Source organism: Grampus griseus, assembly GCF_964374135.1.
Source record: "Grampus griseus genome assembly, chromosome: 21".
Taxonomy (NCBI): Eukaryota; Metazoa; Chordata; class Mammalia; order Artiodactyla; family Delphinidae; genus Grampus; species Grampus griseus.
In genome coordinates, this window is record NC_139015.1 from 12,917,143 (window position 1) to 12,935,835 (window position 18,693).

At 36.7% G+C, this 18,693-nt stretch overlaps 2 protein-coding genes across 4 annotated transcripts in view; one reads left to right on the plus strand and one right to left on the minus strand.

Annotated features, from left to right (window-relative positions):
• The window catches only part of PRIMPOL (primase and DNA directed polymerase), a gene marked incomplete at its 5' end in the record, with an annotated part of 34,541 nt that extends 27,791 nt beyond the window's left edge, over positions 1 to 6,750 (plus strand). For all 3 annotated transcript variants that reach the window (XM_082680395.1, XM_082680396.1, XM_082680397.1), the window contains 3 exons: positions 3,695 to 3,777; positions 3,857 to 3,903; positions 6,431 to 6,750. In XM_082680395.1, coding sequence (XP_082536521.1) covers positions 3,695 to 3,777; positions 3,857 to 3,903; positions 6,431 to 6,676 — 376 coding nt within the window. In that variant the 3' untranslated portion in view covers positions 6,677 to 6,750. The remainder of the gene's footprint in view (positions 1 to 3,694; positions 3,778 to 3,856; positions 3,904 to 6,430) is intronic.
• Positions 6,751 to 6,756: 6 nt separating this feature from the next.
• CENPU (centromere protein U) overlaps positions 6,757 to 18,693 on the minus strand; it is a 30,250-nt gene continuing 18,313 nt past the window's right edge. The window contains exons 8-13 of the mRNA XM_082680398.1: positions 18,147 to 18,255; positions 15,747 to 15,825; positions 15,476 to 15,523; positions 14,377 to 14,438; positions 12,184 to 12,340; positions 6,757 to 7,414 (exon numbers count right to left, since the gene is read on the minus strand). Of these exons, the coding sequence (XP_082536524.1) occupies positions 7,301 to 7,414; positions 12,184 to 12,340; positions 14,377 to 14,438; positions 15,476 to 15,523; positions 15,747 to 15,825; positions 18,147 to 18,255 (569 nt within the window). The 3' untranslated portion in view covers positions 6,757 to 7,300. The remainder of the gene's footprint in view (positions 7,415 to 12,183; positions 12,341 to 14,376; positions 14,439 to 15,475; positions 15,524 to 15,746; positions 15,826 to 18,146; positions 18,256 to 18,693) is intronic.

The following is an 18,693-nucleotide window of genomic DNA, read 5'->3' on the forward strand; positions in this document are numbered from 1 at the left end:
TTTTCCAGAAAATCATTATGATACAATGATCATCTTTTAACTTCTTGAGATACTTAGGTTGCTGTATGTTTCTTTCTGAAGAATTACCAGGTTGTATTATGTATCCACAGTATATTCTTTCTCTTAACTGTGAGATACATCATATATGTAAAAGTGTGTATATAATGTACTGATATATGTACATTTTAAGAACTAATACTAAAATGATAACTTGCCATATCTGTCACTCACCATAAGAAACAAAATTTATCCAAACCTCAGAAGTACCTTGTGGGCCCAGCCCCAGTTTGTTTAGAGATTATAGCTATTATCCTGGATTTTGTGTTAATCTTTCCCTTGCTTCTCTTTATGGTTTTTCCATATATATTTGTATCTCCAAACTGTATTATTTCATTTTACATTTTCTTGAATCTTAGGTAAATTGCATCCTTTGACTTGCTTTTTTGGTCAACATTGTATTTGTGAGGTTCATCCATACTATACTGCAGCATGTAGCTGTTGCTTATTCTTGTTTTCATCATTGTATATGATGTCATTATACAAATATAAATATACCAGGTCATCTATTGTCCTACTATTTGGCTTGCTGCTATAAACAGTGAAGCTACAAATAGTCTTGTATATATCACTTAGTGCACATATGCAAGTTTTTCAAAATATTTCTAAAACTAGAACTGCTGAGTCATAGATATGCACATATTTAATTTTATTAGATAATAAATTATTAAATTTATTATTAAATTATTAATTTTATTAGATAATAAATTATTTTTCCACATGGTCACACTACTTTACACTCCCACCAGCAGTGTTTTCAGATTTTGTACTGATCCATATTCTTACCAAAACCTTACTATTGTTAGATTTAAAAAATTTGTTTTGCTAATCTGGTGAGTTTAAAATGATATTGTAGTTTTCATCTGAATTTCCCTGATTACTAACAAATTTGAGGATTGGATTGTCAAACCTCACTCATACGAATCAGAGATCTTACCCAATGATAAGCTTTACTAGTAGCTTTAAAGATATAAGGAAGCAAAGGCACAGGTGAAGCAGAGTGAGGCCTGGGACATCTGGCACGGTGACCCAGCTCCTTCCTGCACTGGATGCTTTTCTCTAACTCAGGTTGAAAGCTGAGGCAGAAGTGAGCAGTCACTGTACACAGCAGGCAGCTTTGAAGTTATGAAACATCTGTGTTTTATATTCATAGTTACATAGCATGTGTGACATGTCCAGGGAGCCATGCCTTATAAATCCAGACTCTAGGTTTGTTTACCATATGCAGAAACATCCTGTGAAGAACATTCTACGTAGATAAGGACTCTCAACTTAGCAAATTGCCATTGGTCCCCAGACTTTCTCAGTTATGTTGCCCTTAGTATTGTAATAATTTTTTCACATTGCTCCAAGGACAAAAGAAATACCTAACAGTTTATTAATCAGTTTCAAGCAACTTAGTATTTGTCCTAATAATTTAGTAGCTCTTTGAAAAAAAATGTTTATCAATTGAAAGAAAATATTTGTATTTCATTTTTTTAAATTGAGGTATAATTGACATTAGCTTCAGGTGTACAACATGATTGCAAAATGATCTCCACAGTAAGTCTAGTTAAATAGTTAACATCCATCACCATGGATAGATGCAGTTACAATTTTGTTTTTTTTGTGATGAGAACTTAAGATTTACTCTTAACAATTTCCAAATATATAATACAGTAGTATTAACTATAGTCACCATGTGTACATTATATCCCAATGACTGACTGATTTATACATGGAAGTTGGACCTTTTGAACCTCCTTAAATGTAATTATTAATGGGATGTGTGTCCTTTTGAGCACTGCATAAACTCTTAAACCTTGGAATTAGGCTGGACACTGCCACCCGCACTGTCACGTCTCATTCCACATTTATGGTACTTATCATCACAGCCACCACCAAAAAACCCAGCTCTACAAAGATAGGACATCACTGAAAGGAATGAAGAAAGGTGATATATTGAAGCTATGAATTACAAGCAAGTAGTTTGCGGGGTGCTTGACAGATGTGGTATCACCGTTTCCCTAGAAAGATAAATATCCTACGTCACTCTGGGGCACTTTGGTGTACAGTTTGGGAACTGTAGCATTAGTCTGTTTATTAGGAAGTCTATTGGAATGTTTATGGGGCCATTAGACTGGTTTGCCAGCATTTTTCTCTCCTTGGTAAATGTCCCAATACCACACAGACTGTTAACAATTGTTTCCTTACTAGTTAAATTAAAAAAAAAATTTTTAGTGGTTATAGGATTGTTCACGTTTTCTTTAAGTTTGCTTGCTTTGGTTTATTCTTATCTAGTACTTTGTCTCTTCTACCAAAATTTTCAGCATTACTGGAAAAAGTTCACAATAGTACATTTTTAGTATATTTTGCATTTGTAGTTATATCTCAGTTTCTAATAATATTTATGTCTTTACCTCTTTTTGTTTAATCTTGAAAGAATTTTATTCTTTAGTCTTCACATTTTGTCCTTGTTGATTTTTCTAAATTTTTGCTCTTTATTACTTCCTGACTTTTAATTTATTAAGGTTTATTCTGTTACTTCTATAAGTTGTGTTTAGCCATTTTTTTTGTAAATAAGCTTTTAGGATTCTAAATTTCTTTCTAAAGATCACTTCGGCTCTGTTTCACATATTTTATTTTTTATTTATTTTGGGGGGGGTGCCCACCACGCATCTTGTGGGATCGTAGTTCCCTGACCAGGGATTGAATCTGGGCCCTCGGCAGTGATAACATGGAATCCTAACCACTGGACTGCCAGGGAATTCCCCTCACATATTTTAATATGTAATTTCAGTTCCATTCAGTTCTAAGCATATTCTTATTTCCATCATGGTTTTTCCTTGAGTCATTTGGTTATTAAGAAAAATGTTTTAGGGCTTCCCTTGTGGCGCAGTGGTTGAGAGTCTGCCTGCCGATGCAGGGGACACGGGTTCGTGACCCGGTCCGGGAGGATCCCACATGCTGCGGAGCGGCTAGGCCCATGAGCCATGGCCGCTGAGCCTGCGCGTCCGGAGCCTGTGCTCCGCAACGGGAGAGGCCACAACAGTGAGAGGCCCGCATACTGCAAAAAAAAAAAAAAAAAACAAAAAAAACCTTTAAATTTCTGAGTTTTAGTTAGCTATCTTTTTGTTGCTTATTTCTAAATAATTTGCTTTGTGGTCAGAGAATGTGTTGTGTGAATGAATACTTTTAAACTTGATGATTCATGTTGTACCTAGCATAGTCAATTTTTATAATTGTTTTAAATTCTCAAATTTTTGATATCCTGAGTTTTGGGGAGTTGTTTGGTATCAATTATCAAAAGAATAGTTTTTAAAAATCTTTATTTATGGTTGAAGATTTGTTTACCCTTGAAATTGTCAGTTTTGCTCACATATTTAGAGATTCTCTTATTTGGTGGATAGAAGTTGGGAATTGTATATTCCTCGGAGGAACTTTTGTCAGTATGTAATTTTTGCCCTGAAGTTCATTTTGTGTGATACTTTTGGCAACCATGGTTTGCCAAGTTAATGTCTATTTTCATCCTTTTACTTTTTAACTTTTCTCCATCTCTAAGTCTTAGGCATATCTCTTGTAAATGGCATGTAGCTGAATTTTGTTTTCTATCAAGTCTAGATAGTAAATAATTTTTTCTTCTTTTTTTAATGTAAAGGATTTTGGTTGACCTGAAAAATGAAGTTTGGTATCAAAAATGTCATGACCCTGTATGTAAAGCAGAAAACTTCAAATCTGACTGTGAGTTACTAATTTTTACATTTACCACAAAGTAAAAATTAGATATTTATATAATAGTTCTACTGTTTTTCTGATTCAGGTTTCCCATTACCTGCTGAAGTGCGTCTCCTGTTTCTTCTCAAAGAGGTAAGTGCAGTTTTTAGTTTCCTTCTCATTACTAACTAGTTCTTGGTATAATGGCAAATGAGCTAATGGTGTCCAGGTGTGTCCAGATACTGTTTAAACACCCTGTTCTGTACCTTGTTTTCACTTAGGAATATGTTGTAGTGATTGTCTCATCTCAGCACGAATCTCATAATATGAACCTCATTTTTTCCCACTGCTACATAAGAAATTAATGGAGCTAGCTAGCTATTTAACCAGTTTCAGACATTTAATAAATTTCTCATTTTTTGCTTTACAAAGTATAACAAAATATAGTTTCTTTAAACTATAAGAATTTCTAGAAGTAGAACTGTGTCAAAGGGTATAGATTGCCAAACCAATATTTTTCTTTTTAAAACTTTTATTTACCCAAGTAATTCACATTCATTGTACACAAACATTAGAAAATACATAAAGCACAAAAGGAAAAAAGCATCGTCACTTATAATTTGACCATGCAGATAACTGATGTAAATGTTGTGGTCTGTATCTTCCAGAATTTGTTACCTGTGTACCCTCCTCATGTTTTTTAGTCATAGTATACGTACTATATTATAGGCTTTTTTTCCTACTTAAACTATCACAGATATTTTCCATACATATCACCAGTTGCTCTCCAAAAACGACAGGAAATTAGATTTCAGTTTATGGGAGTACCTATTACCCTACACTTGCCAACATTGCTTGTTTTTGCCTTTTGATCTTTACCAACCTGGTAGGCATAAAGTGGTATTTCAGGTGTTTTAATTTACACTTATTAATGCAGATTAACTTTCATCAGATTTACTATGTGTTTCTATTATGGATTGCCTGTAACTGCCCTCTACTTTTATATGGGGTCTTATTAATATTTTACAAGAACTTTTCATTAAGTATTCTTTTGTCATGTTATTTTCTAGACTTTTTTAGTGTTTTTTTCCCCACATCAATCAGCCTTTTTGTTTATAGTGTTACGGTTAGAATGAAAGTTACCTGCTACAAGCTGAATTAGTGCTTGAGTTTACAGTCTAGATAATTGACTGGTACCTATTAAATTTGATTTTAAAAAGTCTCCTGAAAAAATTCATACTGAAATGGTAGAAATCTCATTCTTGATCTGTAGGAGCTGGATATAAAATAGCTGATAGCCAGATTCTCTGGTGAACTAAAGAGATAACCAAAAAAAGATTTTTAAAATTGTGCCTCTAAGAAGAATATTTTATCCTTGTTCATTTTGAGTGTTATTTTGATGCATGTTTGTGGTTTCTGATTTTTTTTTCCTGCCTATCCAGTAATACCTCAGAAATGCCAAGTTGAAAGTATTTTTGGTGTACAGTATTACCACTGCTTGGATTTAATTTATCTTTTTATTTAAAATAAGAAACCTATCACTTAGTTTTAACAGTTAATATTTTGTCATTTCTGCTTGTCATTTCTTGCTTCATCTGGTTTTAAAAGAAGTTCCAACCTACAAAAATGTTGCAGCAGAACAAGGAACTCTCCTGTATGCCCTTCCTCTAGACCTGTTAAACATTTGGCCACACTTGTTTTCTCCCTCTACTGTACACATTACACATCATCATTTTTGATGAATTTTGTCTAGGCATTTCAGGCTGCGATAACAGAGTACCTTAGACTGAGTGACTTAAAAACAACAAATTTCTCAGTCAGTCCCAGATCAAGGTGCTGGCGGACTCAAGTCAGCTTCCTGGGTCATTGAGAGCTGTCTTCTCACTGTGTCCTTCCCTGGTAGAAGGGATCACAGAGCACTCTGTGGTCTTTTATACGGGGGCACTAATCCCATTCATGAGGGTTCTGCCCTCATGATCTAATTACCTGCCAAAGATCTCACCTCCTAATACCATCACATTGAGGATTAGGATTTCAACCTCATGAGGATGGGGGTACATAAACATTCAGTTCATAACAAATCTCTTCAGAATAAGTTGCAGACATCAAAATCCTTCTTATTCTCCAGCTACATACTTAAGAGATAAAGAACATTCTTATATACTTATAGTGAAATTATTAAATTCTGGAAATTTCATGTTGATACAATATTATTTAATATACAAATCCACACTCGTACTTTGACAGTTGTCTCAAAACTGTTCTTCATAACTTTTTTCAATCCATGTTAATTTTTAAAATACTTTAAAGAGAAAAATATGTTAAGATAGCAGATACATTTTAAAAACCAGTTTGCCTTCAGATAGACTATCCACTTTTTAAAAAAATCAGTCTTACCTTTGCTGTAGCCCCGTCTGTGTACACTGAAAAGAATGTACCACAGGAACTGCAGGCATTTCTAAATTTAGAGTTTCAAGAGTGTGCCACAAAGGCAGCAACAGTGAGCCCATCCCCATGGTGACTGTATTGGAGACAATATCATCCAGTGTTTTCAATTTAATATCTGTTGAACTGAATACTTCAATTCAGTAGAGATCGACTGTATGGTGAAATCATACATTCTGTCTGAATAAGCAGTATTTTCTTCCTACTCTACTCTCCCTCCCCTTTGGAACTAAAGGAAGAGGAGTTTACAACAGATGAAACAAGGGACAGTGAAACCAAGAATCCTCATGAACCGTCATCTAGTGCATCGTCAAAAGGTACATTTTCTGATGCTGACTGGGATAATGGCATTGATGATGCTTATATTTTGGAGGCTACAGAAGATGCTGAATTGGCAGAAGCTGCAGAGAACAGTCTTCTCGGTTATAATGGAATTGATGAAATTCCTGATGAACTAATTATAGAAGTATTACAAGAGTAGCTAATTATGGACACTTACATAACTAGGCTGTAATCTGCTTGAAAACATTTAATAACAAACTAGTAACTTATAAAGCCTGTTGTATCAGCTAAGTTTTATTACTTTGCTTCCAAATCTTATTTATTGAAGTAAACCAGTTTTATTGAAAATTAGCTCCAGTGTGCTTAAATTCAGTATAAGTCTCCTTGATTAACCAAAGTTATTAGTCTTTGTTCATATCAGCTTAATTTTGCATGTTTATTTTTACAGTAAAACTTTTGTATGTCTAGGGCTGACTAGGTGTCAACATTTTAAAACATTTTGAAACTCATCACTTGACATTAACAGAAAAATTAACTATGGCCTCTAAAACTACTATATCTAGCCATTTAATTTTAATGACAAAGTAATATTAAATTCTGGTGACAAGACCATACAACCAACCTGAACAATTAGACAAGTTTACTTTTTTAAAATGTACCTGGGAATGTTGCTATAACATGACAAAAGAAATATTCAATTCAAATTAATAAAGTTTGGGTTTTTTCCCCCCATCTCCTTTATGGAAAAATACATACAGTTTCAGAAGGTAACAGGCAGTAGCATGAGACAATCTTTATATGTGCACACTTTAGTAGACTGGTCTCATTTCTGGTCAAGGAGCTTCTCTAATTGATAGTTGATATTTTGCAGATGGTTTTCAGCTCCCAAAAGGGGTCTTGCTTTGAATAGCAGAGCTGGAAGGCTGGATGAATTATACTGTTGAGGGAAAAATATTCAGAATAACAAATATCAAAAACTTTTAGAACCCTATCCATTTTACATAGCTCAATGTTATGACCAAATGCCAATTTTTTTTTTTTTTTTTTTTTTTTGCGGTACGCGGGCCTCTCACTGCTGCGGCCTCTTCCGTTGCGGAGCACAGGCTCCGGACGCGCAGGCTCAGCAGCCATGGCTCACGGGCCCAGCCACTCCGCGGCATGTGGGATCTTCCCGGACCGGGGCACGAACCCGTGTCCCCTGCATCGGCAGGCAGATTCTCAACCACTGCACCACCAGGGAAGCCCCCAAATACCAATATTAATAGAGGTTTCTCTGAATCACTTTTCCTCTCATTTTTTTGATAAAATTGGTTTTAATTCATTGCCTTAGGACAATTTGATAAGTAAGGTTGCAAGGGAACTGCTCTGCAAAGCTTGAGCTAATCATCCCGGGAGATAAATTGGCTCAAAGAACTGTGGCATCTGAATTATTTAAAACAAAATCATCCCTGGGACAGGGTATGACCTGGTTTGGGCAAGTCAGCTAGAGCTCTGTGGGGTCGGCTTGATCTCATGCTATTTTAAACACAGGAAACCATATGGAAGATTTACTTTTACTATAAGAACTGATGGAACGAGAACAGCAGGTCCCTAAAATTCATCATCTGGAAAAATTACTTACTGGGAAGATCAGTAAAGTGTCTTAAAAGTTGCCAATCCAAACTGTCCTTAATGATTAAAGACAAAATTAAATACAAACCCAATGTAAAATAGAAAACAAAGCTCAACTCATGATTTTGAAATAATTAACAAAGCCAAATATCACGGTGCAATTTGTATCTAAGGGTGAGTGACTAAAATCACCCGACAGCTGTATCATACTTATGATAGTTTGTTGCTTATGTTCTCAAGGTGATTTTCTTGGAAGTGAAATTAAGCAGAAAAGCTGTCAGACTGACTACCACCCAATAATAATGGAATTTTTTCTAGAATATCACTTACCTTATTACTAGGCAATTCAGTTTTAACAAGTATTTGAGAGCCTAATGTGTTCAAGCTACCATGGGGCACCTCCTCTCAGGGAGGGTGGGCAAGGGGAAGAACTAACATTTGGTGCTAGATTCTTAGTTTAGGAGAAGAGGTAAGACAATAAACCCCAGTATCTACACTCTGAAAGCATAACGCACAGCTGCTACAACAGAAGTCCAGAACGCCTGAAGGCTTGCACAGAACAAGATGTTAGTAAGATGTATTCCAAACAAGGCAGTCACTAAGTCTCAGTTCTCATCCAAGTTATAATGTTCAAATTCAACCAATGTCATTGTTAATTTCTTCTACTAACCAAAATCCCCAACTCCAAATAAGCTTTAGACCAGTTGGGTACTGTCAAAAAAAATTAAAAACATTCTATTTCCAGATCTCTAATATCCTGAATATAAACAAATCTTTATTCTCTTGAACCTAACTTTTAGATCAGTATCAAAACTTTGAAGTTGAATTTGGAAGTGAAGAATAAGATGTATGTATACATTATATTTGTATATCATAATTTTATATAAAATATACAAATTTTTCCTATAATTTAAATATTTCTATTAATCTGAGTTGGTTATCATAACAGTAGCAAAGTCTGCAGCAAAAATCAGAACCAACTACAAAGTTTACTAAAACTGAACCAAGCAAGAAACAGGAAATATGAACAGACCAATTACTAGTTACCGAAATTGAATCAGTAATTTAAAATCCCCCAACAACCAAAAGTCCAGGACCAGATGGCTTCACAGGTGAATTTTACCAAACTTTTAGAGATGAGTTAAACTATTTGCAGAGGAAGGAATACTTCCGAACTCATCATTCTGTGAGGCCACCATCACCCTGATACCAAAACCAAAGATATCTAAAAAAAGTACACGCCAGTATCACTGATGAACACAGATGCAAAAATCCTCAATAAAATCTAGCAAACCAAATCCAACAATACATTATTCAAAGAATCACACACCATGATCAAGTGGGACTCATTTCAGATATAAGGATTTTTCAATATCTACAAATTAATGTGATATACCTCACTAACAAACTGAAGAATAAAAATAATATCACCTCAGTAGATGCAAAAGAGCTTTTGATAAAATTCAACATCCATTTATGATAAAAACTCTCCAGAAAGTGGACATAGAGGGAACTTCCCTCAACATAATAGAGGCCATATATGACAAACCCAAATCTAACGCCATACTCAATGGTGAAAAGCTGAAGGCATTCCCTCTAAGATCAAGAACAAGACAAGGATGCCCACTCTTGCCACTTCTATTCAGAAGTCCTAGTTACAGCAATCAGAGAAGAAAAAAGAAAAGGAATCTTACAACAATCAGAGAAGAAAAAAGAAAAGGAATCCAAACTGGAACAGAAGTAAAACTGTCACTGTTTGCAAATGACATACTATACATAGAAAATCCTAAAGATGCTACCAGGAAACTACTAGAGCTCATCAATGAATTTGGTAAAGTTGCAGGATACAAAATTAATATACAGAAATCTGTTGCATTTCTATACACTATGAAATATAAAGAGAAATTAAGGAAAAAATCCCATTTATCATCACATCAAGAAGAATAAAATACCTAGGAATAAACTTACCTAAGGAGACAAAAGACCTGTACTCTGAAAATTAAGATGCTGATAAAAGAAACTGAAGAGGACACAGATGGAAAGATATACCTGGTTCTATACCGGATACTATAAAACTCTTTATTCGTGTAGTAGTTATAGAGGGAAATGTAGGCAGAACACTCTTTGACATAAATTGCAGTGACATCTTTTTGAATCCACCTCCTAGAGTAATGAAAATTTTAAAAATAAACAAATGGGAAGTAATTAAACTGAAAAGGTTTTGCACAACAAAGGAAATCATGAACAAAACGAAAAGACAACCCACAGAATGGGAGAAAATATTTGCAAACAAAGCAACCAACAAGGTATTAATTTCCAAAATATACTAAGAGCTCATGCAGCTCAATATCAAAAAAAAACCCAATCAAAAAATGGGCAGAAGATCTAAATAGACATTTCTCCAAAGAAGACATACAGATATGGTCAAAAAGCACATGCAAAGATACTCAACATTGCTAATTATAGAAATGCAAATTAAAACTACAATGAGGTGTCCCCTCACACCGGTCAGAATGCATCATCAAATAGTCTACAAACAACAAATGCTGCAGAGAGTGTGGACAAAAGGGAACCTTCCTACATGTTTGGTGGGAATGTAAATTGGTACAGCCACTATGGAGAACAGTACGGAGGTTCCTTCAAAAACTAAAAATAGAACTACCAAGTTATCCAGCAATTTCACTCCTGGGCATGTATCTGAAGAAAACCATAGGGCTTCCCTGGTGGCACAGTGGTTAAGAATCGCCTGCCAATGCAGGGGACACAGGTTCAAGCCCTGATCTGGGAAGATCCCACATGCTGCAGAGCAACTAAGCCCGTGTGCCACAACTACTGAGGCTGTGCTCTACAGCCCATGAGCCACAACTACTGAGCCTGCATGCCACAACTACTGAAGCCCGCACGCCTAGAGCCCGTGCTCCGCAACGAGAAGCCACAGCAATGAGAAGCCCGCTCACCGCAACTAGAGAAAGCCCGCGTGCAGCAGTGAAGACCCAGTGCAGCCAAAAATTAATTAATTTTTAAAAAACACCATAATTTGAAAAGATACCCCAGTGTTCACTGCAGCACTATTTACAATAGCCAAGACATGGAAGCAACCTAAATGTCCATCCACAGAGGAATGGATAAAGATGTGGTATATATATATACAAAGGAATATTACTCAGCCATAAAAAAGAATGAAATAATGCCATTTGCAGCAATGTGGATGGACCCAGAGATTATCATACTAAGCGAAGTAAGTCAGACAGAGAAAGACAAATGTCATATAAATATATCACTTACATGTGGAATCTAGAAAAGTTATACAAATGAACTTATTAACAAAACAGACTCACAGACTTCAAAAACAAACTTACGGTACGAAAAGGGAAAGATGCGGTGGGAAGGGATAAATTAGGAGTTTGGGATTAACATATACATACTACTATATATAAAATAAACAACAAGGACCTACTATATAGCACAGGGAACTATATTCAATATTTTGTAATAACACATAATAGAAAAGAATATGAAAAAGATTCTTATATACATATATGTATATAACTGAATCACTTTGCTGTACACCTGAATCATTGTAAATCAACTATACTTCAATAAAAAAAATTTACATTTTTCCCTAATACATGCCTTTTTAATATTTCTCAACTTCTAAAATTACACCTACCATTTATAATGGGATAATGGCTAGTTTTTCAGATACAAAAGATACTAAAGTATGGGGTGAACAAAGAACAAGAGGTTGGTCTTTATAACATGTATGAGTGGTCTTACGTTGACGACAATTACAGTAATAAAGCATAGCTGTTCACTTGAGATTTGTACGCAGAGGATACACTTCCCTTAAAGAAATTCAGTTCTCTGAAGCTTAAGTATAACATCTTAGTAAAATCAATGTTTCTGGATTTTTCTTTACTCCTCTGGCCTTAATTAATTAGCTAAAGAAGTGGTGATAACAAATTTTCACCAATTTATAGTGATGCTTTTTGGGTAGACACCAACACCCACGCTGCCTCTCCATAGCTCTTGTACTGTAGCATGCAAATGCCCTGTATCTTCTGAAGCATAGTGAAAAGTGAAAACTGAAGTTACCGTTTCCTTTACATTTGGTTCTTCCTCTTGAATATCTGAATAATCTTGATGAAGCTGTTTTAAATTAGACAAGAAATACGCTGCATTCCTAAGGGAAGCTTTTCTCTCCTTAAGTTCATCATACTTTATTTGTAGTTGTTTCAGCTCTGGTTCTAACCTAAAACAAAAAAAAAATTTTCCCGAAAATAAATGACATAAAGTGTAACAACAGCCTAATAAGGTAGATGAGATGGAGTATGTCAGGGTGCTGAGTGAAGCTTTTTAAGCAGGGAAGGTGGCCTAGGTGGTCTGAGGTATCTTTGGCTCTGAAATTACAAACGTGAACAACTCTGGACTCAACACACAGAAAAGACTCTGAGTGCTCAGCATTGAAGCCCACAGACGAGTATGCCTCTTATGTCCTAAAATTCATCGAATCATTTTTAAAGTCTTGGGAACTACTGAATTAAAACATATACTTGGGTAAAGATTTTAGCGCCCCAGGCGGAAGTAGACAGGCATTGCAGTTTAACAGTAAAAGTATGGACAAAAAGCCTTCCCTCTGCCCCTTCCTCTTGCTGAAATTTTGTCCATTTCCAAGGTCTAATAAAACCAGTGGAAAAACTCTCTCAGTGCCTGGATGAAATGTGTGACCTTGGGCAACCTGCTTTCTCTCTCTCAGTAGATTATTAGTTTCTTAACCTATAAAATAAAAAGGTATAACTTGGATTTTGTGGACCAATTTATAAAAGGATGGGGAGAGGCTACCATCTTTTATTCTCACAAATGAAGATATAAAAAAAATATGCTCTGATATCATTTTACAAAAGAAAAGTCCTCATAACAGTTCCGTACACTGAACAAGTGCTGCATTCTGGAAAACTCACTGTGCCATCTGGGTTGTGGGCAGGAGTGCTTGATTTGGAGCCAGTCGGCAGACACCAGACCGTGGCTCCCTCACTTCCTAGGCGGGTGGCTGAGGGTCAGTTACTGCTTTGTGCCTTAGGTCTTTCACATGTAAAGTTACAATAATGACATACATTTTTCTCTTTCTGCGCCTTTTCAAAATACTATACTTCTCAACTTTTAAAATTCTATCTAGAAAAGGAACAATAGATCTCAAAGACAGATGAGTCTTCTGTAGTTGTCTTATATGGCCAAATAACCTACCTCACAGGGTTACAGCGATGAGTTAGTATGTAAAGCATTTAAAGGACAGTGCCCAACACACACAGCTAACACCTTAAAAGGCTTCCTCTCATTATCTTTCTTATTTTGGCCTGGGCCAATGAAAGCTTTAGCATGGGCCAGCAGCACCTGTCCATACACTAGATTTGGAAACCAAAGGCCTAGACAACCAATTTTTCCCACTTCTAAACTTCTGTGGCCATCTCATCTTTAAAACTTAGTACTTAATTATAGGTTGTCTTTTCTGATAAGACCACTTTTTCAAGCTATTTTAAACTCCTTCAGAGCAGAGAGCGTATCTGATATGCTTATTCTTCTACTGCTTTACTACCAACCCTCCAGCTCACACAGCAGCCCTGTCTGTCTGGAAGACCACCAAAAAATACTAGTTGGTTGACCAGCTGATGGATTGTGCTCCAGTCTTCCTAACCAGACTATGGAGACAGCCCTGGTGGAAACTGTCCTGGCCCAACACTTGGGAATGGACTCACACGAGTGCCATGCCAAGCTATACCTTTCAACAAGATTGACAAAAACTGTTAACACTTAATACAAAACTTACTGTATCCCAGTCTCCGTGAGGCACTTTCTGTATATTTATTCATTTAAACCTCACAACACCCTGTGAGGTATAGTTATCATTGTGCTCATCTACAAATGAGGGAACTGAGGCATTGAGAGGTTAAGTAACCTGCCCAAGGTTGCACAGCCAGTAAGTGGCAGAGCCTAGATTCAAAGCCAGGCAGTCTGGTTCTAGATAGAGTCTGTGCATGCACTAACTCTCTAATTCAGCTGCCTCGGGCCAGAACTGAGAGCTCTCATGGGGGGACGGGCCACTGCTGAACCCCCCTCTGCTCACAGCTTCTCCACTTGGCAGCAAAGCCTGCCTTCACTGAGCTTCCAAGCTCAGAGAAGCCTGGGGTTTAAACGCAGCACAGCAGCAAGTTTTACAACAAAGCCTCGCATGGCATATCGTGATTAAATCCTTCTTGTAGGTTCTCAAAGAGGGTTTTGATATTATCTTACCGAAGCAGTTCATCCTGGACTTCAATCAAACGTTGCCTTTTCTTTTCGATATCTGAGATCATCTAAGTAACACAACAGTTAAATTAATTTTGTAAATATTGAGCACTGTCTTGTACACTGTATTGGAAATATAGTGGGAAACAAGACAAACCCCATTCTTACCATCATGGAACTTTGGTCTAATAGGGAAGCTAGATATTACAACTTGTGATACATGCTGTGAAGGGAAAGAAGAGGGGTATCCACTTGAGGACAACTTTAAAGAGGAACTGGGGTCAGATCTTTACCACCCTGTGAGCTATAAAGGAAGGAGTCTCCATTTTATCTAGGACACTAGAAAAATATTGAAGCAGGGGAGTGTCATGACACAGTTTGTATTTTAAAAAGGACATTTCAATATAATACGCTGTATTATCTCAACTATCACTTTTAGTGACTACCTCATATTCCACTGCTGGACATTCAGACTACTCCTGCTTGCTTATAAGAAATGCAGAATTGACCAACAGGAGACTAAAACTGAAAAACAACAAAGGCTTATAATCACCAGAAGGAAAACGTATACATTTCAAATCCATTTCTGTTATAAGTGTAGAGGGGGAGCTGTGCTTCTACACGTAGGTTCATGCAAGTTTGGAGCTAGAACATCGGATGTCAAGTGATCCAACTACAAACAGATGGGCAAGGAGGGCCTCGTGTTTCGTTGCAAACCTAGTGGCACACAGTGCATTGAAGGGGCAGAACCAGGACAAGAAAGGAGGTCTCCTGACCCTTAACCCAGGATTCTTCCCAGGCTGCCCTTTTACCTGAGACATAAGACAGTTATTTAGTCTAAAAGGTTTTTGACATACACAGCAGTGATAAATATACATTACGTAATACTTATCCACATAATTGGCCATTTTGGGCTTGAGAGCCATTCAGCTTGCAGGATACTTATCTGATCAATCACCAGATCAACCGAAGAAAAGCCTGACTAAAAAGATAAAAGATCTTATACAAACTCTCAAGGTCGTAAAACCCAGAGTCAGGTCTTTACTTAACTCTACATATGTGCACGTTCTACAGGACTGTGTTTCTAATCACATAAGTGAGTTACCTTAGTGTTCTTCCTTTTCAGAGTTTTCAACATCTGGACTTCTTTAAGCTACACAAAACAAAAAATAAATATTCGCCTGCATTTTCCAGTTAACTGTTTATCAGTTTACAATATAACCACATCTAGTTTAAAAACAGCATGTGAAAGGTGTATAGTTCTAATGAGTTCTTTACCACATTGCCAGCAAATGCAAGCTTTTCTAAGATAACAGGACGCTGCTCAGGATTAGTAAAAAATATCTAGACCAGCAAATTTATGTCAATGAACTTACCATTTTGATGAGTTCTTCTTTCAAATTAGAATGAAATTTGTTGATGGCTTCCTTACAAATTCTAGAGTCTGTTTTTTGTCTATAGCAGAATAAAGAAAGTTAAACTTAGGTTTACATAAAGGATTTTGAAAGGGGTGTTGCATTTGTTTAGCACACCCATAGACACACACACAGTTTGGTATGTGCCCTTTTGAATATCTAAGATGGCATGGTCAGCTTGCAGCTTTCTCAGATTTAAAAAAATACTGGAAACATCTCAACAAACAAAAGAAAAAGAACAGGAACTATTTCCCCCGAACCCTCATGTATGTAGTCAGCACTCCGTGACACCGGCCACATCCATAGGTGACACTAAGCCATGTAGAAAGCAATGTTTACAGCCAATCCCTCTCTTTTTCTGCTGCCTGATCCAGTGACCAGCAGACTTTAGCCCCTTCCTTCCTCCCTTCCTGCTATAACTGGAGAAATAATTGTGTAACACATCTGGACTAACCAATGAGTAAGTAGCCAGAAGCCAACCATTCAGTTCTGCAAAAACTATAAAGCTGACCCAAAACTGGCTCAGGTCCCTGTCATCAGGGACAAAAGAGCCCAGTCTCCTGTCTGGCTCACTCTGGCTGGACACAGACCCACAGTGACTGTGCAGGAGCAGTGCACACACTGCCAGGGCGGCAGCCAGCCCTACTCTGCCTCGGCACAGTGTGCCACTATGAACTGTACTGTGCTTTTAATCAAAAATAAATCTCGTGTGACAGTTTATCTTATAGTTATTTTTTTCTTGGGGCAAATCCATGAGGAAAAGTCACCCAGCATAAGGGGACTAAACCCATGGCCTAATTCTTCAGAAGCGAAGCATAACATTAGAGAAGGCCTACACATCTGAATACAGATTTTTGAAGTTTTCATAAAAAAAAAAATGGAGTATTTCTAGTGATATCAGAAGACGGTGGAATAGGAAACCCCACAGGGAAACCAACTTAACAACTACCTACAGCCCGAAAAGCCTTTATGAAAACTCCAGAAACCAGTTGAGAAGTTGCAGTACCCTGGCAAGTTCAAAGTCAAGAACCCACGTTGAAACAGGTAAGAGAAGCCATTTCACATCAACTGTGATAGCCCTTCTCCCAGAATTAAAGTCTCTAAGTATTATAAACGTGATGGGTTTTGGGGTGGGGTAAGGGTGAGAAGACTAAGACATGAGAGCTTGCCAAAATTCTAACCTTACTGGTGGGGAGTTGTAAATTCTATTTTTTTAGAAAAAAAGTTATACAGGATTTTAAAACATCAAAAAGTAAAAAAAAATTTTTTTAAGTAAAAACAGTGGATCAGTACATTCTTCTAAATATATGGATAATTAAAATAAATGTAAATGGGCTGAAGTCAACAGGTGGAATTCAAAGATGGACACTTTGGATTTTAAAAAGATTTTATAAGAAATAATAAAGTTTAAGGTGAGACAAAGGTTGGAAATAAAAGTTAAAAGAATATAAAATCTGGCAAATATTAGCAAAAGAAATCTAGTGACGTATTAGTATCAGATAAAATAGATTTTAAGACAAAAAGCATTTTTAGGAATGGAAGGGGTCACTACATAAGGATAAAATGTTCAATCTAAAAGAGCATTTTTAAGGCTTCCCTGGTGACGCAGTGGTTAAGAATCCGCCTGCCAATGCAGGGGACACGGGTTTGAGCCCTGGTCCAGGAAGATCCCACATGCCACAGAGCAACTAAGCCCGTGCACCACAACTACTGAGCCTGCGCTCTATAGCCCGCGAGCCACTACTACTGAGCCCACGTGCCACAACTACTGAAGCCCACGTGCCTAGAGCCCATGCACCGCAACGAAGAGTAGCCCCCACCTGCTGCAACCAGAGGAAGCCCACATGCAGCAACAAAGACCCAATACAGCCAAAAATAAAATAATAAATAAAAGAGCAATTTTAAACATGATGTCTTAATAAAATAATCTCTCTATATAAATAGCATAAATTGATAGAAGTACCAGGAAAAACTGAGTAATACTGATTCTACATAGATACAATAATTAGAGATTCTACATAGAACCACTAATTACAGCTTTCCCACAGATTATGTGCCAGGCCATAAAGGAAGCCTCAATATTTCAAAAATAGGTATCACCAGAGTCCATGAAATTTGACTGTAACTATTTAAGATGGAAGGTTAATACAAAAATATAAATTAAAAAGTCACATATTTGGACATACAAAAACGTACTACTTAATAATTCACAGGCTTAAAGAAAAAAATCATAATGGAAGTTTAAAAATATGCAAAACAGTGATAATGAAAATTCTACATACCAGAAGCTGTGGAGTGAGTAGAAGTGCTATTTCCAGGGAAATTTATTAGGTACATATATCACAATATCAAAAGACTTACTTATACTCTAGGAGGATGTTCTCAAATGCAGACAAAACGACATCTAACTCCATGATGTCACTGGTTTTCTTTTCTTTTAAACACCAAATAGGTACACAGTCGGAAGTATCTACAACATTAGGATAAGTCAATTTAATATACTAATTATCAACAGTTTAGCTCTAGGTCCAGGGTTCTAAAAGCCTACAATGAAAGTAGTTCCACCAAATTGCTAAAAATAGCGAGAACTTTTGAAGAAGCACATGGGAGGAGACATGCTCACTTCTTCCTCTCCCGGTCAGTCTCACAAACCCCCGTCTGTACCTCACCCTCTAACTGCCGTCTGCTTGGTTCTCCCATTTCTGCTGAAGCAGCCTAAAGCACTGCTGCCTTTTAATTACCTTGCTGCGTCTTTACTTAACAGTCTGCTCTTATCTAACACTACTGGTGATTGAGATCTTTGTTAACTGTATTTTCATAGTTTTAATCTACCCGATAGGCCACTTCTAGGACACATAGTTACTGAGTGTATTGATTCAGATAGCTGTAGGAATATAATAAGAGATTA